Source organism: Hippoglossus stenolepis, chromosome 8 (assembly GCF_022539355.2).
Source record: "Hippoglossus stenolepis isolate QCI-W04-F060 chromosome 8, HSTE1.2, whole genome shotgun sequence".
Classification (NCBI taxonomy): domain Eukaryota; kingdom Metazoa; phylum Chordata; class Actinopteri; order Pleuronectiformes; family Pleuronectidae; genus Hippoglossus; species Hippoglossus stenolepis.
This window is the reverse complement of record NC_061490.1, coordinates 13420674-13448478: the sequence shown is the minus strand read 5'-3', so window position 1 is coordinate 13448478 and position 27805 is coordinate 13420674. Positions and strand designations below refer to the sequence as shown.

General features: G+C 42.2%; 3 protein-coding genes across 4 annotated transcripts; 2 read left to right on the top strand and 1 right to left on the bottom strand.

Annotated features, from left to right (window-relative positions):
- The first annotated feature begins 1527 nt into the window (after positions 1-1527).
- ccdc12 (coiled-coil domain containing 12) lies at positions 1528-8946 on the top strand. The gene is made up of 7 exons (XM_035163906.2): positions 1528-1685; positions 4576-4664; positions 7369-7448; positions 7629-7690; positions 7773-7807; positions 7911-7987; positions 8569-8946. Exons 1-7 carry the CDS (start codon positions 1602-1604, stop codon positions 8655-8657), a joined length of 516 nt encoding a protein of 171 aa, XP_035019797.1. The 5' UTR covers positions 1528-1601; the 3' UTR covers positions 8658-8946.
- Positions 8947-9423: 477 nt separating this feature from the next.
- On the bottom strand, positions 9424-22761 carry si:ch211-257p13.3 (kinesin-like protein KIFC3). The gene is given in 22 exon segments (XM_035163904.2): positions 9424-10571; positions 10671-10900; positions 11185-11314; positions 11413-11533; positions 11880-12010; positions 12093-12197; positions 12277-12458; positions 12541-12652; positions 12741-12871; positions 12974-13121; positions 13513-13686; positions 13968-14165; positions 14264-14401; positions 14659-14724; positions 15211-15248; positions 15251-15382; positions 17204-17456; positions 17598-17755; positions 17875-17971; positions 18208-18330; positions 18537-21683; positions 22434-22761. Coding segments are annotated over 20 exon segments (2772 nt in total). The 5' UTR covers positions 18310-18330; positions 18537-21683; positions 22434-22761; the 3' UTR covers positions 9424-10445.
- A 573-nt stretch (positions 22762-23334) lies between these two features.
- On the top strand, positions 23335-27804 carry cep72 (centrosomal protein 72). Of its 2 annotated transcripts, none has more exons than XM_035164374.2 (14): positions 23335-23443; positions 23681-23808; positions 24557-24749; positions 24828-24936; positions 25032-25144; positions 25228-25286; positions 25375-25417; positions 25681-25767; positions 25894-26075; positions 26212-26305; positions 26389-26567; positions 26664-26790; positions 26872-26981; positions 27078-27804. In XM_035164374.2, the coding sequence occupies exons 1-14, from the start codon at positions 23368-23370 to the stop codon at positions 27096-27098; spliced, it is 1521 nt and encodes a 506-aa protein (XP_035020265.2). In that variant the 5' UTR covers positions 23335-23367; the 3' UTR covers positions 27099-27804. The 2 variants fall into 2 exon arrangements, with proteins under 2 accessions (XP_035020265.2, XP_035020264.2); XM_035164373.2 differs by having other exon boundaries at positions 25573-25767.
- The last annotated feature ends 1 nt before the right edge of the window (position 27805 follows it).

Here is a 27805-nt window from a genome sequence, read left to right as displayed (position 1 = left end):
TGTATAGGCTAATTATTGCACAATGTTTTATTATAGTCCCGATGAAGACTGTTGTCAATAAACATGAATTAAGAAACTCATACTGATAAAATGTGGTGGTACACAGATGGATACTGAAAATAAAAACGTGAAAATAACTGATTATGAGATGTATAATGCGTCTAGATAAAATACAATACAATCACATTGAATTAAATACATACAAAAGCAAAAAAGGAGACAACTATATGCCTTGACAGCTGGGATTGGTAGCGTATAGTGCTAAACCTAATATTTGAAATTTAACTGGATGATAATCGTGCATTTAAAGTATTACTCCAGGAAAATGTACCTGTGAAAAGCGAATGTATACAATTTGAGGGATGATCCTAACCCGAAAAGTTAATTTGAAGATATAAACTTAGAAGAAGCATTGGGATGTTTTGGGAACTGTCTGGTCTAACTGCATATACTGTGAGCCTACAGTCTAATCTTAAAACATGAAAAAATACATTTTGACTGAGAATACTATTACTATTTGTTTTAAATTAATAATATTTTTTTAAAACAGACAGGTTTTGCAAGATGACTTTTGTGTATCAGTGCAGATATTGATGTTGAATCCTGTTGGCTCATTCTCTGACTCCAATGCAATATATATTTTTGTTCAATATTGCAATGCACATCATCTCTGGACAGGCAGGTTGTCTGTTGCCCTCCATGGAAAGTTTACAATCTGTTCCTATCTGCTAAAGTAGCAGCCTACTTTGTTGTAGGGTTTTAATCTACAGCCACATTTATTTTGTCTCTTCCACTCGCATGTGTTAAAATGTGATTTATTGATTTATTGGTGCTATCATTGTAGTGTTATGATATTTAATCTTTATAGCATCTTTGTGACAAACACTCATTAGGATGATGGGCACAGCAAAGATTGTATTATTACCATGGCGATGGCCTACATTCCTAACCAGGACGTGACAGACCCGACAGTGAGCCAGTCTATCCAATGTCTGACCTTTTATTAATTTTTAATTAAAGACTTGTTAAAAGTCTATAAGTAGGTTTGAATAGGCTTGTAAACAATTTGCCTATTAGCTACTAAAAGGTAAATTATGCATTACTCTAAATGCCAATACATCCACAGTGGCCCAAACATCAATTAATCTGTGTTAGAATTTTGCAAAATAAAACAATTTACCCAAATAGGGATTTTATTTTCAAATAACAGCTGTTTTTTCTTCTTAAAAAAATCAATGATTTTGAAGAAATTAGCCAAACAAAAACTATCTCCTGATCAGGCCACTGGAATCGATGTGCTCGACGCTCAATACTTGTCGAGTCAGGATCACTAATGGACTTCAGAGAGAAAGTGTGTGAGAAGGAGTGTGGAGATAAACACGAGAGAGACAGCGAGCTCAAATCGTGGCAGCGGCAGCTCGTAGAGGCACTTCCGGTGCCAATAGAAACTGCCACTGACATGTAAAGTTAGCTGCCTTCACACAGTGTTGCAACAAAGGCAGCTGCCTTTACATATCAGTGGCAGCTTCTGTCGACACCGGAAGTGCCTCTACGAGCTGCCGCTGCCACGATCCGAGCTTGCCCTCACTGGAGACTGAAACATGGAGAAACATGTGGGTTCACTGCAGGAACAGGCCCTGAAGAGGAAAGAGAGACTCAAAGCTCTCAGAAACAAACAAAGTCATGTAAGTCGCGTGTGTGCTGATCTGTGGTTTTTGTTAAATGCACCGTTAGCCTGTAGAAAACGCGTCTGTGTATCGGTAACGTTAGCCGACTTAGCTTGTAGCTAACGTTAGCATATCGATGTAGCTCATCGAAATTAACTCTGGTTTGTAGATTTGTTGAAGACTTTTAATACAATAACGGTTAAGTTCAATATTTACTCTTTTACGTTTGTTTTGTAGTTGTTGTTTTTCCTTGTTTTCACATGAGGCTACTAACTTGTATTGGCGGTTTCTCAGACAGCAACAAAGCAGTTCAATAACAAGTCATGCACCAAAGTTTATCTCTTAGTTATACTAACTTCGGATTTGAACAGTTTGTTTTATTCATGTACACGTTTCATGTTTCAATGTGTTTATTGTTACTTTCGAAAACCGCCATGACAATGAAAAACTTCTCTGGTTGGACAAGAGTAGTTTCACCTAGTTGGGGTTATTTCAGGTCCAGAATCAGTCATAGTGTCTCTCTATCGTTCTATAAGCCAAGAACTGTAGCTGTAGATGTGTTTCCTTCTTATTGTAAATGTCTGTTTGAAATTCAGCAACGCATTTATTCATACAATGCTTCAATATCATGCTGAACATCAGAGGTGTAGCGATCCTACAGGGACAAGAGCATATGAAGCATTACACTTATAGTGTGAGTTCAGTCTTTACAGAATAAAAGGTTTCTGTTTGGTTGCCCCCTGGTTTTGAGGTTTATTGGATTATTACAGAGCAAAGAGATGTTTTTTTTCAGATGGGAATATAGTCTGATGCTAACAGGGAGTTTAAATCTAATCAGATTACTTTGAAGGGTAAAACAATTTACTTGGACGTGGCTACATGTGAGAACGAGAAATCTCCACACACCAGTTGTCTGAATAAGGGAAACGTTACCTACCTTAAATAGAAAAGTTTGGTGGAGCATCAACAGTTTCTTTATGTCTTCTGTAAAACTGTATATGCAATTTATTCCACTAAACGGGGCTGTGTGAGATTTCTTACACAAGCCCATCCACAGCGGGATGTTTGCAAACATCTCAACCGGCTACAACACTTTCTGAAAATAAGAATAGCAGCACTCAAACTTGACTAATCATGTAAAGAGGGATACAAGTGGCAGTGAGTGAACCAGGTCTTATTCAAGCAATTTATTGAAAGGTGATCAGTGTAATTTGTAACATTAATTGATATTGTTGTATGACAGTTTTAGTGTCTCAGCAACCAACACATCATCTTGTGCCACACATGTGTTAACTGAACTGCGAGGCATGTAAGCAAAAACATTAATATTCTGTGGGCAAATTGGAGGGGGAGTGGGGGTGCCATCTCGTTTAAACCAAAATGAAAAAAGTGGTGTGTGTGAAGATGGAGAATTTGTGTGTGCAGGTGAAGATTCCTGTATTTAGTGCTGCTAACTGAACAATGTTCGGCAGGCAGGAAGGATTCAACTTAACTCGGTAGATGCTGCTCTCGCTGTGCAACAGGTATCCATAAATCTGAGTATCAAAATGTGAATCATCATAAGCAAAACAGTCCTCCAGCAACAACAACAACAACAACCACACACAGCAACCCAACTAAATAAAGGGCTTCTCTGTGGCTACCACCACATGCTGGACAGTCAAATTTAAAGAAAGAGAGTTTTATCTTATCGGTTGTTTTCATGATGACATTGTATTCAGAGCTACTTTTGGCCATGATACTATATGAAACTTTCACATCAATATTTTCACATCTCATATTCTGAGAGCAGAGTTCCAGTGGCTCTTCAGCAGGGTTGATCCTGTCCTTGTGACTTATTATAAACAGCACACAGTTATTCCGCTCCAATATTACAATCCTTCCGTTCTGAATATGAATTAATCTTGCAACAGGAAACCCTGCTCAGTGAGTTTCACTAAGCAGAACAGAAGCATACAAGCTTGGCTAGCAATGTTTGATAAATGACCGCTGGCATTCCTGAAGCCTGAGTTCCCCCTTTGTACTGTACTTCAAGAAAGAGTCGGTCGCTTGAATTGTTCTTGCAGGTGGAGAGGAAGTCTCTTCAGGAAAGTGTTAGATGGGAGGGGACCAATATCCTTTGTTATAGCTTTTCACTGAGGGTCAATGTTGTATTTGTCTGGATTTCTGGAAGCCAATTTCATCATTTGTTATCTATGTTTACATATGTATAGTTTAGTGAAGGCCACAGTATGAAGTGCTGTCATGGTTCAGGTAGCATGTTAGCCATTTGTTTACTGTGTGTCCTGGAACAGCGGTTGACCTAATTTTCCTAATTCATTGTCTTACAAAGTCTAAGATTTAATAATCATAAATATGGGCCTTAAGAATATTTAAATAAGTTAGGTCCTGTTTATGTTAACATTTATTGAATGCTTCTTCTGTCAGATGTTAAAAAAAAATGGTTATTTTGTTTTTTTTCCTGAGAAATGGCAGCATGTGTAGTTTGTCACCTTATCTTAATTTATGGAGAAGTGTCTTAAATTCATTCATAATTAAACCACACCTCCTTAAGTCAGACACAATCAAGCTCAAATTATAAATGTGTTTTTTCAATTCTATATGACTGTTCACCCCCTGTATCTTTAGTGTGCCGGATTTAAAATGGGCTTTTGCATTCATACATTCACTTTAAAAAGGAAGCTTGTGTTGGTGTCATCTCAGAGACCTTTATCAAACTACCACACTTCATTTGTCACATTTGGTGTAAACTCTTTAATATGAATAAAGGTACATTAAACTTAATGCTTTTTGGTTTGTTTTCCAATTTTGAACGATTTATTATTTAATATGCTGTTTATACAGTTAGAATACCACATAGTAAATACCATGTCATTATTTTAACGATTTTTTGATGATCTTCAAACAGGGCCAAGAGCCGGAGGACGGGGAGCCAGTGGAGAAAAAACCATTGTTCCCCACTTCTTCATTCGAGGAGGCTGTGGAGGAGAAACACAGGTTGGTTCATCACATCCCTTGTGCTTTTTTCATATGTGACATTTTCTTCAAACATTTCACACTGTTTACCTCTTTAACTGAAGCTTTTTTTTAAACTGCACAAACGGAACTGAAACTGATCATCAGAACGTTATCTGCTCTTTATCTGAACACCATCTTCTGTGTTTACACCGGGGCCCGGGCACAACCTTCTGCTATTAACTGCTCAAATATCCTGCAGCTCACTCAACTTTGTGTATTAGGCGACAGGAAGAGCAGCCATCTTTCCTGTCCTACAGGAGCTTTTTTCCATTGTTTATATTTAATGACTGTGCACAGAGGGAGTGCCGCTGTGTTTCCTCCAGTTTAACAGGACAGATCTCCTTCACGAGAATGAAAATGGCTGTGTGCTTTTGGAGCCTAATTTAAAAATTTCTCTTCAAAGAGAAGAAATATCTTAGCTGAGCTGAATGTACTAGGTTTTTTTAAGCCATGCTTTGCTAAGTCAAGACTCACATCTGTTGCACAGCACAAGTGTAATGTATCTTGGGTTTGTTATTAAAATTTCATGGGAGATCAAATTCCCAAACCAAGGCATGAAATAACAAAGTGTAAGATGTGAAAATGGATCTATAGGGCTGTTGTTTTCTTTTTATTCAGACTTTTAGGCAATTATTTAAAATTCTTGAAAGTAGCTAAATAATAATTACATGTTGGTGCCTACAGTTTCAGTTACTCGTGTGTAAACGAAGAGGCTGGAGTTTGGGTTCGGTAGCTTGATATCAGTGAAAACATTTGAACATGCCGCGGCAGCTCCTCCTTCGTCAGTTCACTCTAAATATTTTGAGAGGGCCACACTTGGGTCAGTGCTCTGAATTTATCACCGGTTCTCATTGATGCCACAGCGTGTTTGAAGTGGATATGTGTAAACACACTCCTAAGATTCAGAGACAGTTTTTGACTTTGAAGCAGCGCTGAAGACGGCCATGTTATTTATTATCTGTGTGCCCGTCTGGGCCTTAGTCTATAACAGAGCATCTTGACTTGTACTGAGCGGAACATTGTACATTTTAATTTGGATATGAATGGTCCCAGAAGGTTGATTCCTAATGATGTCTTTGACTTTTAAACAATCCGGTTAAATTTTCTTTTTTTTGTCCGCAACAAGTGATCTTAAAATCATTTCTTGATGTTTCCATTTGCTGTGATATCCCTGGTCCTCATATGATGTATCTTTCTGTTTATAGAGAACACTCAACTTTTCACTTGTGTCTCAGCTGCACAAGAAATATCTGAAGAAAATGATCACCTTGTAATAATGTTTGCACGACAACTTGCTCGCCAAAGGACCAAGTTTGTCCATTTTGCTTATCTGACCTTTTCTCTCGTAACATCTTTAGGCTAAATTAAGAATTTGTACTAATGATAATTGATGGCAAGATTGCAGATAAATGCATGACTTAAAATAGAATGACTGTCTGACCCCTGCACAAGCACTGTCCTTACACTAAACTATCCACGCTTTACATTGCAAAATAAAGCCAAGGAATTTACATAAGTCCATGCTTCCTAGAGGAATAACATTTTTTTTAAAGTATTTTGGGAGACTTTATTAGAGCATTGACCTTTCTGCTGCTTTCAGACATGCACTAAACTCCAGACATTCTCCTCAAATAGTCCAGAGGGACAGTATGTGAGAGCATGCATGTAGAAGACGCCAATGAAGATGTTGACAAGGAAAGACAATGAGATTAGAGAGCCTCTGGTGAAAACAACAGTGCGGTGTCGATGTGGTGTAAACAAAAACACATTTCCTCTAGCCTGCTCTACCCCTCACCTGACATTTCCTGTAGTCGTGAATGCGTTTGACAATCCCCTGCGGCGTTCATATCTGAAAGGCAAAGTCCAGAGAATGTCCAGATCCAGATGTACGCACATTTCCCGGAGTTTACGTCTGTAGATGGCTTTGGAAGGGTGAGAAAATGAGGAGAGACAAAGAAGGGGGATGACATACAACCGTGGTCCCTGGCTAGACTTTAGGCTTAGGTTGGCAAACTCATTTAAATCTTCTTATTCAAATTTGACACTTAAATATAATCTAGCTCTGTTCACTACGTTAGTTTCAGTAGCAGCACTGGGACACATTCAGCAGGCAGAGATGGAGATGGCTGAACTAAGAGTGGACCTCAGTCAGCCACAGGCAGAACATGACCAGCATTCCTGCCCATACCCATACAAGGCATTGGTCTGTCCTTAAGCAGCAGGAGTTTAATGAATGTATGGAGGGTGTAACCTCTCAAACAAATCTATGTTAAGCTCCGAACAGCTGATGACCCTCCTGGTTGATGCTGTGTCAGACAATAGTTTGCCTCTGCCTCCGCAGAGATGTCAGCTGAGGGTTGCCATGAATTCCTCTGTGTAGAGACGTGATGAAAGACTGCGTAATTCAACATCAAGGAAAGCATTCCTCAGCTGTGAGCTGCTCTCATTTAGGTCTGAGCCCAGGAGCAGGTGGAAAATCTGAACGTGTTCATACGAATAAAGAGGCACATTATGCCCGACCCCGTGCAGACATTAGATGTGCAGCTGTGCAGGGTTTTCAGATGGTCCTTAAATCTCTGGAGGAATATACTTGTCTACACTGCCACCTCCTGGAATGACGGAGCTGATAATGTTTATGTTAACCACTGAAAGTAGACTCACCTCACTGTATTCCTGTCCTCAGAGAGCTGAAGCTGAGGAATTACACCCCGGAGGACGAAGAGCTGAAGGAGAGACAGGTGCCCAAAGCCAAACCAGCGTCAGGTGTGAACTCTTATCTCACGAACAAGCTTTAAAAACCATTAACTCCGAGTGCTAGTTAGTGTTGTTAATGTCCTACTTGACATGGCCTTCAGGAAGGTCATCGCACATGATCAGCTGCAGACTCCTGCTGCTGTTCCCACACATGTTTTGAAACTGATGACAACCTCTTCTTGTTTACAGTGGAGGATAAAGTTAAAGACCAGTTGGAGGCAGCTAATCCAGAACCCATCATTGAAGAAGTGGTGAGTAAATCTTTCAGGGCAAATGGGATTTCATTCATTGTTGCATCAGTGGCTCCTGTACTCAGCTGTTTTCTCTCCTCAGGATTTGGCCAACCTCGCCCCGAGAAAACCAGACTGGTGAGACATTTGTGAAAGTTATCATTGATGAAATCTTGGCATAATCAAAGATAATTTGGAATAACTTGTGATGATGTCTTGTCCCTTTTGATTCTGAATCTAGGGATCTGAAACGTGATGTGGCGAAGAAACTGGGGAAGCTGTCGAGGAGAACACAGAGAGCCATCGCCGAGCTCATCCGTTAGTATTTCTTATTTTTCACAGGTTTTATGGCAGAATTATGCCTGACGTCACTGAGGCCGGGCCTGAGGCGTGAATTATTAGGCCAATTGCTCTGTGGTTTGCAGACTCCACAGAGGGTTGCAGCCGTCTGGTGACACCAACAGTGTGATTCCTCCAGTGATGTGTGATCTACATTCTAAAAATAGACTCGCATCACAAAACAGGTTTAACTGTCAGGAGGTTTTCCCTGTGGCACATTGATTCGTCGCCTTTTATTTAACTATATTAAGAATCGAGGAAGCCATTTTCTGTTCAGGTGTAGTCATAGTAACCCATTTAACTGAAAGTTATTAGTTGTAATTTATTGTGCTAATTCAGACATCACAGCTACTTTTTGAACAAATTTCTTTTGCATCAGAAGTAACTTTGTACCTGTCATTGGGACATCACCACCATATTCTGCTGGGACCAGTGATAGGTGGTTTCAAGGTGCTAATGGTGCACATTATCAATTCATCATAGAATGATGGGCTGAATTAATGAAGCAGGTTGACTTACATGATTTGTTTATGGTTGCATTTTATCTTTTGTGTGTCCAGGGGATCGTCTGCGAGGCAGTGAGGATGAGTTGGCTGCAGCGGTGGGAGCAGTGGAGCTGGGAGCAGCGGAGGAGGGAGACATGGACTGAATCCAAGATGTTAAAAAACAAAAAGACGACCTGGCGAATGAGTGGAACACCACAGTGATGGTCTGACTTTACATGGACTGCACCATCACATCTGTGGTGTGCTCAGAAAGATGGCTGCTTTCATTGCTGCGGGAGTAAACCGTCCTGTCAGGTCTTCGTCATTGTGTTACTGCATTTGAATATGTAGTAGCACATTTGGTATATATTTTGTACATTGATGTGCATTGTTAATGTAATCATCAATATTTTGTTGAATTTTTTAATATTAAGTAAAATGTGATTTTTCAAATGCCTGATTCTTATTTCTTTGTATTAAATCCTATCATTTAATTTTAATTTTGTTACACTGATACATATTTGGAGTCTGCGCAGTAGCGATGGGATGAGGGAGCTGCAGTACGTCCCACCTATACACGCACTCGATCAATCATGAGTCAGTCTCAGCTGTCGATCTTGAGGTTTCAACCCCATTTCTATACCATCAAATAACTAAATGAAAACAAACTTACAGGAAAATGTTATATCACTTTTGAGCAAACTGAACGTCCCATCTGCTCACATGGAGGAGGGGGTATTTATGACCTAGACTGCAACCAACCACCACGGGTCAATCGAGGCAATTTGACTTCACTTTGACGGAGCTGTCATGTCGTCCATCTTTATATAGGATCTATGTAACAGTATGAGACACAGTGCATTTTGAAACATATTTCCCAACAAACAGACTGTTGTGTTGCTGAGCATCAAATACAAAAAAAGACACTTCTTTTTAAATACATTGTGTTTATTCAGAAAATGTACTCTAATTATGATGTGACCTCTATGGTAGTTACAGCAACATTAATGTCTTGCTACACTTGAATCAATTTAGTTTTGATCCAATGGGTGACAGAGGAACAATGAGAACAGATAATAGGCTTTTTCTGATATGACATTCACTAGTGAGATCTACTGCAAGCACCTGTAATATACCTGGTCTGAACTGAACCACTCCTTTCACAATAAAGTGCATCTTCTGTCCACATAGGCCCAAACAGCCTCCTTAATGAAGAGGATATTGCACAGGTCATTATATTATTACCACTCTGGTTCAAGGCCGCTTCCCTCTTTCCCTAAAAGGCAAATGATCAAGGCTCTAAAGAGAAAAAGAATCCACCCACTGCTTCTCTGAAGTTCACAGAACAACTACACAAATATGTGATCTAAGTGTCACTGAAATGATTAATAGCTCGTACCTTTGCTACAAGAACAAATTCTCCTACACAACTACAACCTTTCCAAAATATACAACGCTGGATGTAGCTCACAAACTACAAACATTTATAGCGAGATGATGAATACAAAATAAAATACTGTGGTGCTGGTATCGTGGCACTGGAAGCCTACTAAACCTGTTTGGTCATGATGCTGCTCTGAACACTGATGATCATTGAGGATATGGTTATTTCCTGGATTTTGGTATTAAATACAAAGAAACTGAGACACTGTAGTTCAAGGAAGCATCATATCTTGACGACGCTGGGGAGTCTGAGGTTGTTTTGGCACTGCATGCAGATTATCTAAAGATAAAGGGTTATATTGTGTCAGGAGCAGGCAAAGAGGAGGCCAATATCCTCAACACCCATCCTCAGTCGCAGGTTGGTGTTTGGTGCCACGCAGACCTCCCACAGATTTAGCCCTTGAGCAGCGTTGCTGTTGATCTTGTTGAAACTGTAGCTTTATGAATCATCAGAAGGAAGGGGGATAATCTGATTGATGCATTCGTGGCTCCCTGGTGTTTCTCGGCTGTCAGTCACAGTGACCTCCACTAGATTCAATCTTCCTGGCTGCAGGGCCCAGCTCCACCTTGCAGACCCTCTGGGCAAACTTCAGTGAGCACAGGGTCTCTCCCACATTACTCTCCAGAGCGGACACCTGCAGCAGAGAAACAAAAGAAGTCTCACAACAACAAGTGCGGCAAATGTGTCAAACTTCTAAGACAGGAAATCCATAAACGCAGAGTCGAGATCTTACCTGCACCACCATGACGGTCTTGCTGCCTTTACCCAGGGAGTCTTGTAATAAATACGTAAGGCGGGAGTTCCTGAAGGGGACGTGAGTCTGCCGAGCCCTCAGTGCCTGAATTACATCCCCCAGCGACAGCAGAGAGCGGTTGATGTTCTGAGCCTCCTTCAGCCTGTCTCCCTCCGCACCAGACTTCCACACCCTCTCCGAGCCAGCCAGGTCCACCAGGTTCAACTTACCTAAGGGAGGAGACGAAAATTTGAAGTGATGGATGAAATGAAAGAGAGACATCTAACATGCACATGTGCCTGACTGACTCCTGATCAGAAGCTTTCTTTTTTTTTTTACTTTTCCATGCTGTTTTCTCTATCAAATCAACATTATGACTAACAGCTCAACCACCACCAGCTTTAATAAAACAGACATTCGATAAAGAATTATTTTAGTTTACAGTAAAAAAACATATTTAATGCTTTTTTTTATGCATTTCTGTGTAGGAACCAACAATGCATGTGTGACTGACCGGTGGTTTTGGACCCCGTGGCGAGGTCAGTGCCCTGAACCGTGATGCAGAGCAAAGCATGGGAGCGTGAGCTGTGCTGGTTCATCTGCGTGCCAAAGGTGATCCTGTTCCTTCTGGCTGTGGCTAAAATCTGGTTTAACACAAGAATATTCAGCATCAGAGTTATAATTAGTTTCTAACAGTGATTCATTAAATCAGTTTAAAACACAGTTGGCAAACGTCTGTCACCTTCTTAATGTGCTGAAAGCTCTTCACTTCTATGACCCTGAGGCCCGGCACGTGCAGCTGTCCTGTTCCGTCCGGGTTGATCTTTATGTCCAGTTTCTCTCCGTCCTTACTCAGCAGGTCTCTGACAAACAGAATAAAGCACAGGCACTAAAACATCCACTGTCTTTTGCCTCTAATTTAGCCATCCAGCCATCCATCATCTATGTGGGGGAGCTGGAGCCAATCCTCAATCATTCACGCTCGCATTCACATCTACGGTCAATTTAAAGTCTCCAGTTAACCTCACCCTCATCTGTCTTTGGACTGTGGGAGGAAGCTCTGGAGTATCAGGAGAAAACCCAGGTAGGCGAGAGGAGAACATGTAAACTCCACACAGAAAGTCCCCGGCTGGACCAGGATTCAAACCAGGGACCCTCTTGCTGTGAGGCGACAGTGCGCTCTAAGTTAGATTTCATGGTGTAGCTCACCTTAGCACCTCGTTGTAGATCTCCACAGAGCAGACAGTGACGTTGTAAGACCACATGTCCTTCCGCTCCTCGATCTCACTGAAGAGATGTTTCAGGGCTCGCTGGTTGATGCCTGGGTTCTCCACACTGCCCTGGAAATCAAACGTTACTTAGCTTGCAACCCCAGATACAGACCATCACTCTGAGACATCAACAGTTAACTGGAGGGCATACCTCCATGGTGTGGGTTTTTCCAGAGCCGGTCTGTCCGTACGCAAATATACAAACTTGGTATCCATCGATGCAGGACGTCACCAGAGGTTCGATTTCCTGAAAGACCTGGTGGAGGTAAATGAAGGGTTAGAGTTTGTGTTGTGATTATATTTCCTTCATACTCACAAATGATCCTCTTCTCTACCTCTTCCTGTGTGGCCTGAGGGTGGAAGACCTTGTCCAGTTCAAAGATGCGACCCTTCCCTTTGTTCAGCACGGTGAGGGAGGACTCGTTGAGAGGGTCTGTCGTCACCACCGCAGACTGGCCCTCCTCATGCTGGTCCTCCTTCAGCACAGGCTTCACTCGACACAGCACGCGGATGTTGCCTGAAAACAGAGGGGCCCAGTCAGTGACACATTTGACGTTTCCTGCAGAGAATTTCCATTTCCACTTTCCTCCTCCGCCTACCTTTAAGCTCCACCAGCTGCTCGTGGTACTTCCTGCGCAGCGCCACTTCTTTTCTGTACTTCTCCAGGAGGTCTTGGTTGGCTTCAGACATCTCATGGATAGCTGCAGAAATCTGACACAGAAATGAAGCAGAAAAACTCTCAACAATGTTTCCCTGAAATACAGCGGACAAACTCATGACGTGACGTCGCGGTGTGTACCTGTTTTTTTGCGTCATTTATAGCTGATCCGTAAAAATCGGAGAAGTTACGGACTTGGCTCCTCAGACTGGTGTAGTCTGTCTTCATGGAGCGTAAAGTCGGTGGGAGGGACGCCAGACGCTTCTGCAAGGCTGGCAAAAAAAGAAAAACAATGTTTAACACGCTCAAAGAGTTTTTCTTGTGTTTAGAAACCAGGATCTCTTTCTTTAGGGATTTAATCACGTGTTACTCACAGAAGAATTGGTCCTGCAGGTTCTGAAAGTTTTCTGCTGAGCAGTGGGCAGCAGCCTTCACAGCTTCCTCCTTTTTCTCCTCCAAGTGGCCGATCTCCTTCAGCAGCTCCTCTCTCAGTTTACTGATTTCTCGCTCATACGCTGCAATCTGTGAAAAGAGTGTCACATCGCTTTATCAATCTGTCAGCGCGATGGGTCCAATCTGTGCTGGTTCAGCTCTGTAATGAGTTGGTCTGTCGATGACATTGATCCCGGTTGTGAATTTCCAGCAGTGAAGTGGAAATTTACTCTTCCTGTCTCTTTCACTTCATTTAATCACCGTTGATGGAATCTGTGATTTCCCTGGCTCTCAGTGGACAACAGCCAACAGTAATGATTTGTGCACTGGTGGATATTGGCCATTATTATGGAGCATTATTGTCAAAACCCCTGTAAAGATTTATGTCCATCTCGCTGCTGACGTTTCACTTATAAAGACACAGGTCGTATAATAGATTTATTCAGCCTGTCTAGGTGAGCGTGAATTCTGCGATGGTCACCTTGTGCTGCAGATTACAGCTGTATTCATCAGATTTCCTGATGTGGTCCTCCAGCTGTTTGCACCGCTCATTCTGACTCGACAGCTTTTCCGACAGCAGCTCATTCCTCTGTCTGGCTTTACTCAGCTGCTTCAGTGTGGCAGGAGATTCTACCTCCACCGTCTGGGTGACATACTGGGAATGAAAAGAAAACATCTGATTAGGTTCAGCTACTGTAAAAAGATCAAAATCCACTCTTTGATATTCAAACCAATAAAAATATCAGTTCCCTAAATATACCAGATTGTTTTCAATGAGATCTATAAATGATTCCCTGGAAAATTGGGGGAAATGTCAAAACAATTTGCATCCTTCCACTAAGTTTCATAGAAATTCATTTAGTGGTTTGACCGTGATCCTGCCCGCCTGCCGACAAACAACCAACCAAAAAACTGTCAGATGAAAACAGTAATTACCTTCACCGCTGGCTCCTTGCCTCTCTCTCTGTCCAACTCCAGCTGCAGCTCCCTCACTCTGTCCTCTCGTTTCCTCAGCTCCTCTCCTCTCCTCCACTCGCTCTGCTCGCTCTTTCGCTCCAGATGTGACAGCTGCTCGGCACGCTGCTGCAGGGAGATCTCCAGCTGCTGCACTCGGCTGCGGAGGCTCTCGTTCTCCTAGCAGAGCGCAGGAAACAGAGTCAGATGTTTGTGTTTGCAGTCACCAGTGGCTGCACATCGGTGAGTGGGCTCTCAGTCGGGCTGGTGCGTCTCACCTTGACGAGCATGGTGCTGGACTGGGACGGGATGGCTGACAGCTGCTGCAGGAGGCCTTGAGTGACGCTCAGGTTTTGTTTCAGACTCTCGTTCTCAGCCGACAGACACAGCACTCGCTTCTCTGAGTCTGTGGCCCCCTGAGGAATTTCAACATAAAGTTAAATTCCAGCATAACAAAAACAGAGATGCATCAAAACAAAAATGCTCTGTCATGTGTATTCCTCACATACACAGTATATCCCTTCAGATTCATATTTAAGTGCTGCATAAAACATTGTCGACTCTTGGTTGGCACTTCCACAGAACTATCTTTTATTAAGTAGGAGCTTTTCTGATGATGTGGAAAGTGACAAAGACTTTTTAAGCTAATAAAGATATAGTTCACGACACTTACGGTAGCTGTTCTCAGTCTTGACATCTCCTCCTCACGCTCCTCTATGCAACTCTTCAGCTCATCTATCTGTGAGAGAAATTAGTGAAAAGGTTTCCTAAAACAGATGGAATTCTGCTTTTCTTTTCACATCTAAGCAGAAAGTCTCTTAAGATATATATTACTGTCTGCAGGAGAGACCTGCTTAAAATGGCAAGGCACATAAAAAATGTACAACATTCACATATATGCACAGTGTCACCGGACTTGAAGGTATGATACATTTATGAACGTATGCATGGACGGTAACTGTGTGTGTGTGTGTGTGTGTGTGTGTGTGTGTGTGTGTGTGTGTGTGTGTGTGTGTGTGTGTGTGTGTGTGTGTGTGTGTGTGTATATAAGCTGGAAAATGATGACAGCTTCTCTTCCTCAATACTAACAAACATAGATAAAGAATAATTAAATTCTACTAATAGTTAAAAGTCGTTTATGGAGATGTTGTAGCAGATAATTCACAACTGATTATTAATGGGAGTTAAAGTACCGTATTGTCAACACTACTATGCAGCTGCCTACCTGCTGCTGAAAGGCCTGGACGCGAGAGTGTCGGTCCGCTCCTTCTGCTCCAGCTGCGAGTGCAGCAGACGGAGTTCACCTCTCAGCTTGCTCCTCTCACCCTGCAGGCCGTACAGAGACTCCACCAGCCGGTGAACCCCGGCTTGTGTCCCTGCATCCGTGCTCGACTCACCTGGAGGACACAAATAGTCACTACTGTCAGCATCAGCAGCATCATCATCATCAGCCTAAACACTGGCTGCATCAATATCAGCAAAATAAACAACTCTTTATTCATCCATTATCCTCTGAACTCCCTCTGACCTGTTTTCTATATGTAGGCTCCTTCAAACTGATATCCACAGTCATTTCGAATGCTTGTGTGTGTGTTATATTAATGAACATCAAGTATGCAATGACACACACCCTCTACTCACAGTCATTGGCGTGTTTCCACTCTTAAGTCTCCAGGGCAACTTTACAGGCCTTATTTGCTTCTTTCGCAGACCCAAGATTCACATCTATAAACGCTGCATCGTGCTAACCCTCCTCTGTTGCTCCACAGGTACCTCAGCACCAGCAGCAGCACGCCCCGTAGCATTTTAATCACTTTCCCTCCTCCTCAATGATTCATCAGTCCCTGTCACCTTTCGTTTTCATGGCAGTGCTAATTTTAATATCACGGCATGTCAGGTCTGCTGTGTCTCAGTGGTGCAGAGAGAGGTGGTGATGCCAGGAGGGGGGAAAAAAACTAAACATGGAGGCGAGGCTACAGCTGTGCATCCACAGGGGGTGATTACAGAAACGTGTTGTCGAGCTAATCTGCTATTTCCTTCATCTGAAAAACAGAATGAAACATTCTAGATGTTTGGCCAGTGAATGGAGCACCATCCAGTCATTCAAAAGATCAAATACTTATTAATATGGAAAAACTGCACATTCAGGACAGCAACCCTCCTCCACCTCGACCTGCACGTTACATCACAGTAAACAAACAAGGCCTTGTAACACTGGGACATGGACCCAAGGCTATTTATAGTTTGACACGAGAGCACGTGGAGCTGAGCATGTGCCAGAGCTTGCAAGTGCATTTGCAGGGAATAAAACAGCACTCACGGCCATGTTTTATTTACGACGCGGAGCCACAGAGTCCCTGTCCGGGTGTGACGCACCCATGTGTCACACAGGTGTTTATGTTTGTCCTGTAACTAATGAGAGTGCCGGGCCTGAGGTCCTCCACTTAAACACACCCACACACTGAGATGTATATGACCCGCACTGGTTATCGTACCTGCTATCATGCATACTGACTCTGAGGCTGCACCAGTCAGCCTGAGGACAGGAGTCTGATCTGGAGTCATGCATTTGTTCACGTGCTGGGCAGATGGAGTCGTTGGGGTTTCTCTTGTGCTCTGAGGTCAAACAACCACCTAGTCAAGTCTGACATGCAGCAGATACCAACTTTAAAAGCTGTGAGGTCGGCCGCAGCTGAACAGTGTCGGCCCGGTGACATCACTGACGCCAACTTGATTTAATCCCACACAAATCTAATCAGTCTTCTCCCCTGCTGGTGCCTGTGTTCTTCGATGAAAAGGTGTACAGTGGGTCCCCAGTTGAAAAATCTAATCTTACTGAGAGAAGATTGGAAAAGCCACTTCACAGCACACTGAAATAAATCTTTTAACCGGAATCACCCCCCTGATATTAGAAGAAGAAATCACTCCCTTCTTGAATCCTGTTCACATTTTCAAACAGTAATGGAAAATTACTTGAATGTACCTACAGCCAATGAGAGCACAGTATATTCATCCTCCTCCTAATGCATCTTCCTCCATCCATCACATGATCTCATCCAATCTCAGGTCTCACATCATAAATCTACCTCTTAGCACTTTTCTGGCCCTTTTTTCACACCAACCAATCTTCCCAGTTATTAAAACAACCCCACGACCTCCCCCATCTCTCTTGCACCTTAATTTCACCCTCCTACATCCTTTCTTCCCTCTCTCCTCACCCTCGCTCAGTGGGCTGGGGGACTGCTGCTGGCTGATGGCGTCCTCCAGGTCGCTGATGATGCTGCTCTTGTCCCTGAGGCGCTGGCGGTAGGAGGCTCGCAGGGCCTTCATCTGCCGGCGGTGCTGGACGCGGTGTCTCTTCAGCTGAACGCGGTACTGGTCGGCCTGCTGCTGCAGCTGCTGGAAGTGGGAGTACTGCTCCAGAAAACTCAGCAAGTGGGACATCACCGCCATCAGAGGAGACTCCGCCAACTGCGCAGTGCATGCACACACACACACACACACAGGCACAACGTTTAGTATGACTACAGAAGCTCCTCTCTGGGGAACTGTGGATTGATGTTCCTGCATCAGGTGAGCAGCTCAGTCAGAGTGATGCCACAGTTTCGATACCTTTCCTGTTGTTTCTTGCTGAACCTGTGAGACCCGTCTCTTCTCAGCCTCCTGCTTGAAGGACAAAAAGGCAGCCAGAGGAGTGCATGCTGGGAGGTCAGGGCCAACTTCTTCATCTTCTTCATTTGGGGACATTTCATCACTTTCACTGCTGCTGCCTGGATGACAACAAACCCCATTGATGTGATGAATGTAAATGAATCAATTAACAGAAAATATCAATAACCTATATCAATACACCAGCATTTGTTTTGCTCTATACAAAGCGAGCACTCACTTGATTCACTTAAGGGAGCACAAGCTTTTTTCCTTATTTTGGGGGTGTGGCCATCTCTCCTCCTTCTCCCTGTTTCCATGGAAACAGGTCCTGGCTCCTGAGTACAGCATCATGCATGAGGGTCAGACAAGAACAAAATATTTACATGTTGCATACATAGAAATGCACATAATTACATGCAATGAGGCTGCCAACATGGAAACCTTTATGAGGGAGCCTGTAACCTTGTTTTTTTTTTTTTACTGTCATATAAGTAACGCATCCATGTCCCTTCTAAAAAATGCTTTCCTGACAGACGACCCCCGAGAATGGACATGATGTGGCTAGACATACGTCTGAGGAAGCTCCACACGCCCCCTCCAAGGAGTCATCGTCCTCCTCCTTCTTAAAGACAGTGTAGAAGATGTAGACTAATAGGGAGTAGAAGGCGTACATCTCCACGCCACCCAAGAGTCCCTGTAAATGACAACATTCACATTCAAGTCTGTCATGCAGCAGAAAAGCTAGAAATACTGTTATCTTCACATTATATTATTAACACTCATGTTATACAGATAATCAGGTGATGCATTATGGTAATACTGATCTCAATACACCAGGGCATCTTTTTTTCTGTATTAACTGTCATTCAACTCCCATCATGCAATATGCTTCATCTTTACCTTATCACATATCGTCTCCTCTTAGGTGATCATAATTTAACATTCCCATCGTTTGTATTCCTCTTTCTTCTCCATCCGTGTCGACAATGACAAATCTTCCCGTGCAGCCCTTGTTCTCAGAGCTGCAACAGCATCCTGGTGCTGTGTGCAGCTCCTTTGTGGCTCCCTCTCAACTGTTCTCTCTCCTCCCCTCTCTCCTCCTCCTCCTCCTCCTCTCCACTTTGCTCCATCCACAGGCTGCAGCTGCAGCGAGCATGCCCGCTGCAGTTTCCTGATCTGCTGCAGCAGTGGAGTGAAGGTGTTAGCGTGGGGCTTTTTAAAATACAGTGTTATAGGGACTGATTGAGCTGTTGGTGCTGACACCAGCAGCTTGAGACCATCCATCCATTATCTACAGCTCTTGTCCTTTAAAGGGTCGCGGGGGGGCTGGAGTCAATCCCAGCTGACATTGGGCGAGAAGCAGGGAACAACACAGCCCTGACAAATGGAGGCTAATGACTATTCACACTCGCATTCATCCTGAGACAGAGGTATGAAATGTGCCAGGTTCTGGGTTCTCGTATGGGATACTGTACTTGAGAAATACTGGGATGTTGGATGAAGATGAAGGATTATAAATGGCACAATAGGGGGACAGTTGAACGTGAACTAAGAAAATGCAATGTAACGTTACATACAGTGACTGGGAATAACATTTGGATTATTTATTCAAGACATGTCTTCTTAGTTTATATTAACATTTGCTGTTCACCCAAAGAAAATGAATAAATAAAAATATATTCAACATAAAAAAAACCCCGTCCACATTGCCAATGATAACTGAATGATAACGCATTACAACAAAAAAACAGGCAGCACAATTATAGTAATTATATTGGCACTGCAAACTCACAAATGTGCACATAAATGATTGATCACATTGAAAATACCACTAGTGACCTCAGTGTCTTGAGTTCTGACAAAGGCTCTGTCCCACAGACAGGCACAGACACATGCACATATGATGCAGTAAAACTGCTGAGGCAGCGGCTCACAACAAATCCTGAGAGAGAATCTGCAGTGTCCCCTGCAAAACTCTGTAAAAAATATCAATACCCTGCAAGGGCAAGACTGTGGCCAAACAAAATTATACAGACACTATTTAGGTAAAGGTGAAATAAACAGATGCTGTCATTTCAGAAAACATTGCAGTAGCTAAACACTAAGGAAGAACTCGTAAAAAAGATGCATCGATAAATATCAAACGGAGATGATGAGGTAAGAGCAGGGCCCAGAGCTCAGAGCACTGCAGGTACTTTAACTGCTGAGGCTGCAGGACAAACAGAACCTGAGGCAGCTGGATGCTGCTAGAAACACTAAAGCTGTTAGAAGAGACATATGTGCAGCCTGACATTAAGTGCACGCACACTGAGATGATCATAGAGGACAATATAAATGTCACCCAGGCACTTCCAGTTCACCCAATACAGCTACACAACACCACCAGGAGCTGCTGTGATTATAACATTTCAGTCACATACTCTTTGTGAGAGAATTTTTGACCATCCTCAGACAGTAAATCTGTTCACCGTGAAGAGACTCATTCAACAGATACTCCCTTCACTCTCTAAGCAGTACCCAAGGTCAGGTTATAGATAAAGGGCCAACTAGCAGTACATTGTAATATCTACGCTCATGGACTTTCATATCTTATTCAGATGCCCAGACAGAGAGGCACCAACTCCAATTCTTTTGAGTATTACATCAGTGGCTAGACGTAAAGGTTAGGTATGCATGCTTTTCGTGGATGTGCTGTTGGAATGGGGGACGCAAGATGAGGGACATAAATTGGGAGGCTGTGGGAGACATCTTCAGACTTTGGGGTGACAATTGTTCATGTTACTCTGTTAGCGTTTGTATATTGTTTCACCTTCTGGTCTCCTTGATGCATCAAGCCTACATTAAAATCTTCTGCATAAGACATCAGCAGCTGCCTGAGTTCTCCTTTCACCAGCTTCAAGAAAACTTCCATCACACGCAAATTAGGGTTTTCAGTGGTATCGGTCTTTCGTTTATTCAGATCAGTTCATACAGAGTTCAGACGAGGTCTCAGTGTAGCAGCTGCTGTATGAACCAATGAACTGTGAATTACTAAGATGACCTTTTAATAGAATTTTTTTTTCTTAGTCCCTGAGATCTGCAGTGTGGTGCTGCAGCCAATCGTTATTTTTACTACTTATCAAAAGGACCTGTCTCAATTAACCAAAGCCCAATGTAACATCTTCAAATTATTCATCTTGTCCCAATAATGTTTTAAAAGCCACAAGATATTTAATTTGTAGAGATGTAATTAAGGAAAAGCAGCACGTACAAGTTGTTTTAGAATCCTGGATCAGCTTATGTTGGCATTTTTGTTTAATGATTTTTACTTGCTTGGTTAACCGATTATCAAACTTGTTGAAATTCTTGTTGAAATAACAATTGTATTAACTTATATAAAAAGTCAAACATAAAATGCTTATAAGTTAGACATGTTATATTTTAGTATCTGGTATCTGTCTTTGCAGCACTTCACAATCTAGATGTGTAACCAGATTCTGACTAATCACACAGAACTCTACTCATTTACTCGATGCTGATGTTACATTGGTCGGTCACGTCCAGGAGAAACTTGCCGAGGGCCCTGGTTGAGGCCCAGCAGCCTATCGACAAGGCCCCTTTCAAAACCCACTTCATCAGTCCCTCAGAGGCAGCCGGAGACATGAGCAGAGCCAACGTGTTTGTCCCAACCTGGGGAGTCACAAGTAAAGGTAGACTGAGGGCCACACCACCCAGGGCCCCTAAAGCATTCCCAGCAAACAGACACACCATGAGGCAGCAGGAGAGGGAGGACAGGCCCAGGCAGCAGGTCATCACAGAGAAGGCGTCTGCCGAGAGCCAGTCGCACAGTCCCAGCAGCAGACAGGAGCCACACAGGAGAATATGCGCCGTGTTGTGGTCTTGACTGAGCCACAGGAAGTCAAAGGAGACCAGCGCTGGAGCCAGAAGCTCACCGGCCCACTCGGCTTCTCTCTGGAGGGCGGTCAGCTGGGAGCTGGACGGCTGCAGGACGCAAGCTGCTGCAGAGAGTCCCAGCAGGAAAAGGCCGACTGATGGAGCTCTGTGGTCCTGCAGAGACAGGAGCAAAAGTACAGAGTGAGACTGAGCGGAGATAAAACTTTTCACATCAGTCAATATTGATAATAATCACACTAAATGTTGCATTTTTAATTCTGATAAGTTTAAAGATTGATTTTTGCTTCTCAGTGAAGGTTGTGGTCTTAAAATCTCTGTATGAGCCGGGAATGGCACACACTTTAAGATGTGTTAGAAATCTGAGGTGGATCAGTTCATTTTATACCTTCTCACTATACACAGTGCACATTTTATCAATATGCTTTATATCCTTTGCTATATTGGTATTGATGAAAATCACACTGCAATAACTATTGATGTTATTTTATCATCCATCACTAAGTGAGACATGCAACACATGACTGTATTTATTGAAGAACTAACCTCTAATCAGTCTGTCTCATCAGCACATGTTATATTAGCAATGAATATTTGAATTTAGCTTCAAAACAGCAAAGTCTAAACGAGCAGTGAGGGTAGCTGAGTAAAAACAAAGTCACAGAGGCTGCAACTAACCCATTATTTTCATTATTGATGAATCTACTGATTGTTTCTTGATTTACCAATAATCGGTTGGTCTAGAAAATGTCAACCAGAAGTCAAAAATCAAAAGATACTCACTTTACTGTGATCTATGAGAAGGAAAAGCAGCACGTTTTGCTTTAACAATTACAGCTAAATATATAAATAACACATGAATAATGGATATGTTATGAAATAGAAATGATAGTAAATGATACGTACCTTGAAGAGTCTGTACGAGGAGCACAGAGCAGTGACGGACAGCACGATGTTGGAGCATGAAGTGACCCACTGTGTCACACTGGACGCCATTGGTCGGGATCCTGGAGCTGAACTTGTGCGAACATCCACGATGTCACCGACGTTTCCGTCACTAACGGTAACGGAGGAGGTCGGTTAGCTTCTGACGAGTGTGTCTGACGTCATTTAATATGAACGTGGCGTGTATATGCAGCTCAGGTTGTGACGTATGAATCAAGTCGAAGCGAAACACCTAGAACAAAACTTCAGGTTTGTTTGTTTGGACATGTGACCGCGAGGAACTGGACACTGCGCATGCGCCAAAGAGATGCGTTCAGGTTGTTCTCGTGAACTCTGACACTATTCCAGCAGAATTATTACTAGTAGTGTTGCTGGCCAAACAATATGAATACAAAAACTGGGTTTTAATGGCTTTTTGTAATTCCTTATTAATAATTAAATTGTACTCTGCATTTTAATTTTCAAAGCACTTTAAACTGATATTTTGTATGCCATATAAACTAGAACTCTAAATGCCTCCATTTACAAGAAATATATATTTGTTAAATTAACAATATTTTGTTGTTGTTTACCGTCAATGACAATTTTGGTCAGATAAATAGATAAAATATATTTGGATCAGATATAGCAAAAACTGAATTTTATTGATTTATTTTAAGACTGTTGGTAGGAAACAAAACAATATGCTCAAATTATTTGTTTCCTACAAACCTAGATAACATAAGCAGAAAGAAATGATAAACATAAATCTGAACTATAAATGTTTAGGCTGAACTCAGGAGTCTTGTTATCCATGGTTGAACTCTATGAAACAGCAGGGGGCGCTAATGTACTTGGCCAAATGGAAAGTATTGTTTTTCCGGCAGCACGTGAAGGCAGCAAAAGTTCGAAAAGTATGGCGGCGGAGTGTTTGACAACAATAACAGAGCAGTGGATACGGGACCGACTGCGATTAAAACATCCGTGTCTGAGTAATATTATCTCCTTTCAGTAAAATGTTTATTTAGGTGTGAGTTCTAACAAATACTTAAAGTGAAGCCACGACGCTTTAGCTCCGGTAACTTCAAATAATTGCAGTTTGTTGTCGGTAGCTAAGCTAACGGCAGCTAACGTAGCAGCAGCAACTGTCCCATGATGCAAAGCACCAGAGTCATGCAGCCGCGGTGTAACTTTATTTATAAATATATTTTAAACATGTGTTTGAACAGGTGATGTCCGCTCGCTGAGCCTCCCGGGGACATATGAGGAGAAGATCAGACATCTGGGAAATGCTCTGAACAACTTCGTCCTTCTCAAGTCTCTGGATCTGTCCTGCAATGCTCTCGTCTCTGTTGAGGTGGGTTTTTAAAAACGATAATATACTATATACCCCTTATTAAACCTTTATTATTAAACCCAACCTTAACAAAAATGTGCAACAGTGTTAAACTGTGTTTGTTGCACTATAAAGATCAGCTTCACCCTTCTACTTTCCCTAAGGTATCTTTGTTTAGTGGAAATAGGGCTGGGCAATAAAACAAGATCTATAATCGTCGAAATATAATTATCATCAAAAGTGATAAAACAAAAGTCCACTATACATCCATACCATGCATTTACATTGTGCATATTGAGCATAACACATAACTGATCTACCTCAGATTGGTAAAATGTTTATCAAGTGTTTGTCATTCTCTGTCCATAAAGAGGAGTTAAAAACCACAATCTTTAAAGTCTTTAAACTTAAAAGAAATAATAAAATGACATTAAATGTGATAATTATCAAGATTGACATCTTGATATCATTTTTGGCCATAGGAGAAAGATTACACAACACACAATCTCTATCAACTTGTTCAAATGCTGTTACACAGTTAAATATATAAATTCCAGACACCGTGTTTTTGCTCTGGCTTTTTTTTTTTAAATGGAGAAGTTGTATCGTCATTGTTGTTTTCTTTTTTTATAATACAACTCCAATGACTCTACTCAAAAAAAATCAAGCATTTTCTCAAATTTTAATTGTAAGTATTGCATTGTCAGTAATGAACTGAATTAAATAAGTTTGCCTAACCTCTGTTTAATCTTTATCGGCTTCTTTCCAGGGGGTGCAACACTTGAAATCGCTGGAGAGGCTGATCCTGTACTATAACTGCATACCCTCCCTCGAAGAGGTGAAAGTGCTGTATGAGCTGACATCTTTGAGAGAGCTGGACCTCCGACTCAACCCTCTGACCAAACGTTACCCAAACTTCCGCCCTTACGTGGTACATGCCATGCCCAATCTACGCAAGCTCGGTAAGATGTGGCCATTTAACTCTGACTGTGTTCTTCTCAGACAAGTTTTACTAATAAGTGTCCTCCATTGCTCTCCAGATAGCTGTTCAGTCAGAGACACCGAGCGCAAAGCTGCCATAATGCAGTTCTCCTCTGACATTTTACCTAACCCGAAGAGCTCCCGTCAAAGTCAGTGTGAAGACAAAAGGTAATTTTATATATCATATAACAACACAAACTTACGTGGAGGTTTTAAATGACAAAAGCTATGTAACCCTGATTGGTCTTTATTGTGGTTTCCAGAAGCAGCGATGCGAGATTGGCTCAAGTTAACCGCTTGACCAAGAGGCTCTCTCTCCTGACTGAACCCGATGATATTGTATTAAACTTTGTGGAGATGAATCCTGGAGACAAAAGTGAAACCAACAGTCAATTCTCATCTGAATTTCATGTTTTGTTTTCAAACCTTTTATCAATTTCAAACCATCTTCTGTCTCAGAACCTATAGAGGAAGAACCAAACGATTTTACAGAACAGAGGAGCTCAACTCCAAAACAGGTGACTTCATTTTGCTGTATGTGAAACCATATCATCAGTCATATATTTACATTATCACACTTACTGTATGTTCTCATATTTATTTAAGGAAACGGCTAAATCCATCCTGAGGTATCCCCCCACAAAATATGGTACGTTTTTTCTTATAGCTCGCTGACAATGTGCAAAACCACCACTTGGGGGAGACATAATTCTTCCTTTTAGTTTTGAATCATGAATACAGCCCCTTAATTGAAGACCAATTAATATCTACCACACTTCCATTGTGATATTTGTAATTTACCAGATAACACCAGGTCGAAAATGCCACACGTGAAAGATCTGTCTCATAAAAAAAGTTCTACCTCATCAAAAGTGACTGAGAGACCAAAGGTGTCCTTCGGCCCCTATGTAGAGAAACGCAGACCTGCACCTGGAAAACAGGAGGATTACCCCAAACAGACCAGACACATGGCCAAGGGACATTTCACCCCCAATCCTGGTACAGAGCTGAATATCTACATTCAAAACGATCCCCTGACAGAAGTCACACACATCCACAAATACCAAATGTTATCATATCTTGTTATGTTGATGAATTGTGTATTTTTTTAAATATTCTTTCCAGATCAAAGTCAGCGTCTTTGTTCTTCATTCATTAACATCCGACCTCCCAGTCCACATCGTCCTGGTTTGAATCTGTCTGACCCCTCTAACCCCATCTTACATCCTCTAAGACTGACCTACTCCAGCTTCAACAAGACAGAAGGGGGCTCCAGCTCACTGCAGCAAGAGGAAATGAAGAAAAAGGTTGGAAGTTTTCAGTTTTTTTCACTAGTCTGTGCACTGAATCATGAATAGTTCCTTCTCCCTTCAAGAACAAATCATACTTGAGGTTATTTTGCTCCTGATATCAACTTACAGTATCTGTGAATTCATCTCGCAGGGTAGTTACAGGAAACCCCTGGAGATGCTTCTTAATCTTGTGGACAAACACTGGAAAGGAGAGAGGTCACTGCATCAAAACAACAACTTCCTGTGTGAGTTTGAGTTTGGTTTCTGGAATGTAGCCTCCACGTACTGATAATGAATATCTTCACATCATTTCTATTTTTGGCTCTAGCTCAGGCAGTCCAGATCCTCTCTATGATGGAAAACGATATTTCCATCCGGGAGGCTGAGGTCAGGACCTTAAGACGGGAAGCCGGCGCGCTGAGTGTCCAAGCGGCTGCACAAGAGCAAGGGCACAAAACTGAAGTCCGTAACCTCTCTGCTCAGCTGGAGGAAACTCGCTCTGCAGTTGTGAGTGGATTCAGCTCTCGAAAACAATCTTGAGCTCCAGGAATCCTTCCTAGTTTTGAAAAGCACACAGTGTTTATTGTCTTTACTTCATCACAGGGCAAACTAAACGAGCAGCTGAGGATTGTCTTGGAGGAAAATGTTGCTCTGCAGAAACAGCTCATCAAGTTAGAGCGACAGTATCTCAAGTCTATGATGAAAAGTTCACCTATGACTCAGATTAAAGGTGGGTGTAAATCCCAGTGGGAGATACATCTGAACATTTGGCGGTTTTCCTTACACTGAACTCACACTTGCACATCCTTAGAGGCTCAGACAGAAGTGGAGGAGCTGAGGAAAGAGATCGAGGGGCTGAAGGAGAAAGTGCACCAGGCTGAGAAAGTCAAGGAATCGTCAGATATACTGCAAGAAAGCCAGGTGAGAAGATTCCCCCGTTTGAACGTTGGCACTCTAAATCGTTTCCGCTCTGATGGTTGTTTATGTGATGTGGATGTGGTTGTGTATGTGCTGCAGGTCCCTGGTGGCTACCACTGAAGGTTTGCTAGCTGAGCTGAAGGGGAGAGAGGAACGTAAAAGAAGCATTTGAATGAGGAGATACACACCGGTATGAAAATATGTGTCATATTAGCATTGCAGTAATTGCATGAGGCCCGGCAGCTAAAGAGTGTTTGTAATTCATTTTTTATTTATTTATAGTCCTTGCAGTGTACACTTCATTTTTGATTGTAGTAAGTTCCCAGTCGATTCCATTAATGTTTATTATTTTCCCCCCAAAAATTTATAGAATGTGTTTTCTTGATGGAAACAATGACAGAGAAAGGCCATTCATTCAAGCATGGTTGTGTATAATTGTGTCAAGGCCGTTATGCTAACAAATGATTTTAGAGGAAAATATGTTCGAGAGAAGGTCACAACGTATTTCCTGGATCAATAGCAAGATTGCGTCTCTCTTGGCTGTTTTTTTGTTTCTGTTTTTAGGTCAGTTGTGTCTCCATCTGCTTTGTACACTGCAGTGGAATGAATGCATCTAGATTCCAGCTGCACTGTGACTTTATTTATACCTCTGCCTTGGGGCTGGAGAGCTTCGCACACATGCACTTTTCTCTCGCAGACACTAATGCAGGACCTGGCAAACCAGGTTAGACTGTGGACTCTGCATAAACTCAGCTGAATGTAGCTTTTACTCTCATGTGAATGGTATACGTTCCTGGAAAAAGCCATAATAAAAAATAAAACATCAT

Bases quoted from the DNA above. Each gene is read 5' to 3' on its own strand.
- ccdc12 (XM_035163906.2), top strand. From the start codon at position 1,602: ATGGAGAAACATGTGGGTTCACTGCAGGAACAGGCCCTGAAGAGGAAA. The intron at 4,665-7,368 runs GTTGGTTCATCA...TCCTGTCCTCAG, and splicing joins GCTGTGGAGGAGAAACACAG to AGAGCTGAAGCTGAGGAATT. The intron at 7,449-7,628 runs GTGTGAACTCTT...TCTTGTTTACAG, and splicing joins CAAAGCCAAACCAGCGTCAG to TGGAGGATAAAGTTAAAGAC.
- cep72 (XM_035164373.2), top strand. From the start codon at position 23,368: ATGGCGGCGGAGTGTTTGACAACAATAACAGAGCAGTGGATACGGGAC. The intron at 25,145-25,227 runs GTGAAACCAACA...CTTCTGTCTCAG, and splicing joins GATGAATCCTGGAGACAAAA to AACCTATAGAGGAAGAACCA. The intron at 26,076-26,211 runs GTTGGAAGTTTT...TTCATCTCGCAG, and splicing joins AAGAGGAAATGAAGAAAAAG to GGTAGTTACAGGAAACCCCT.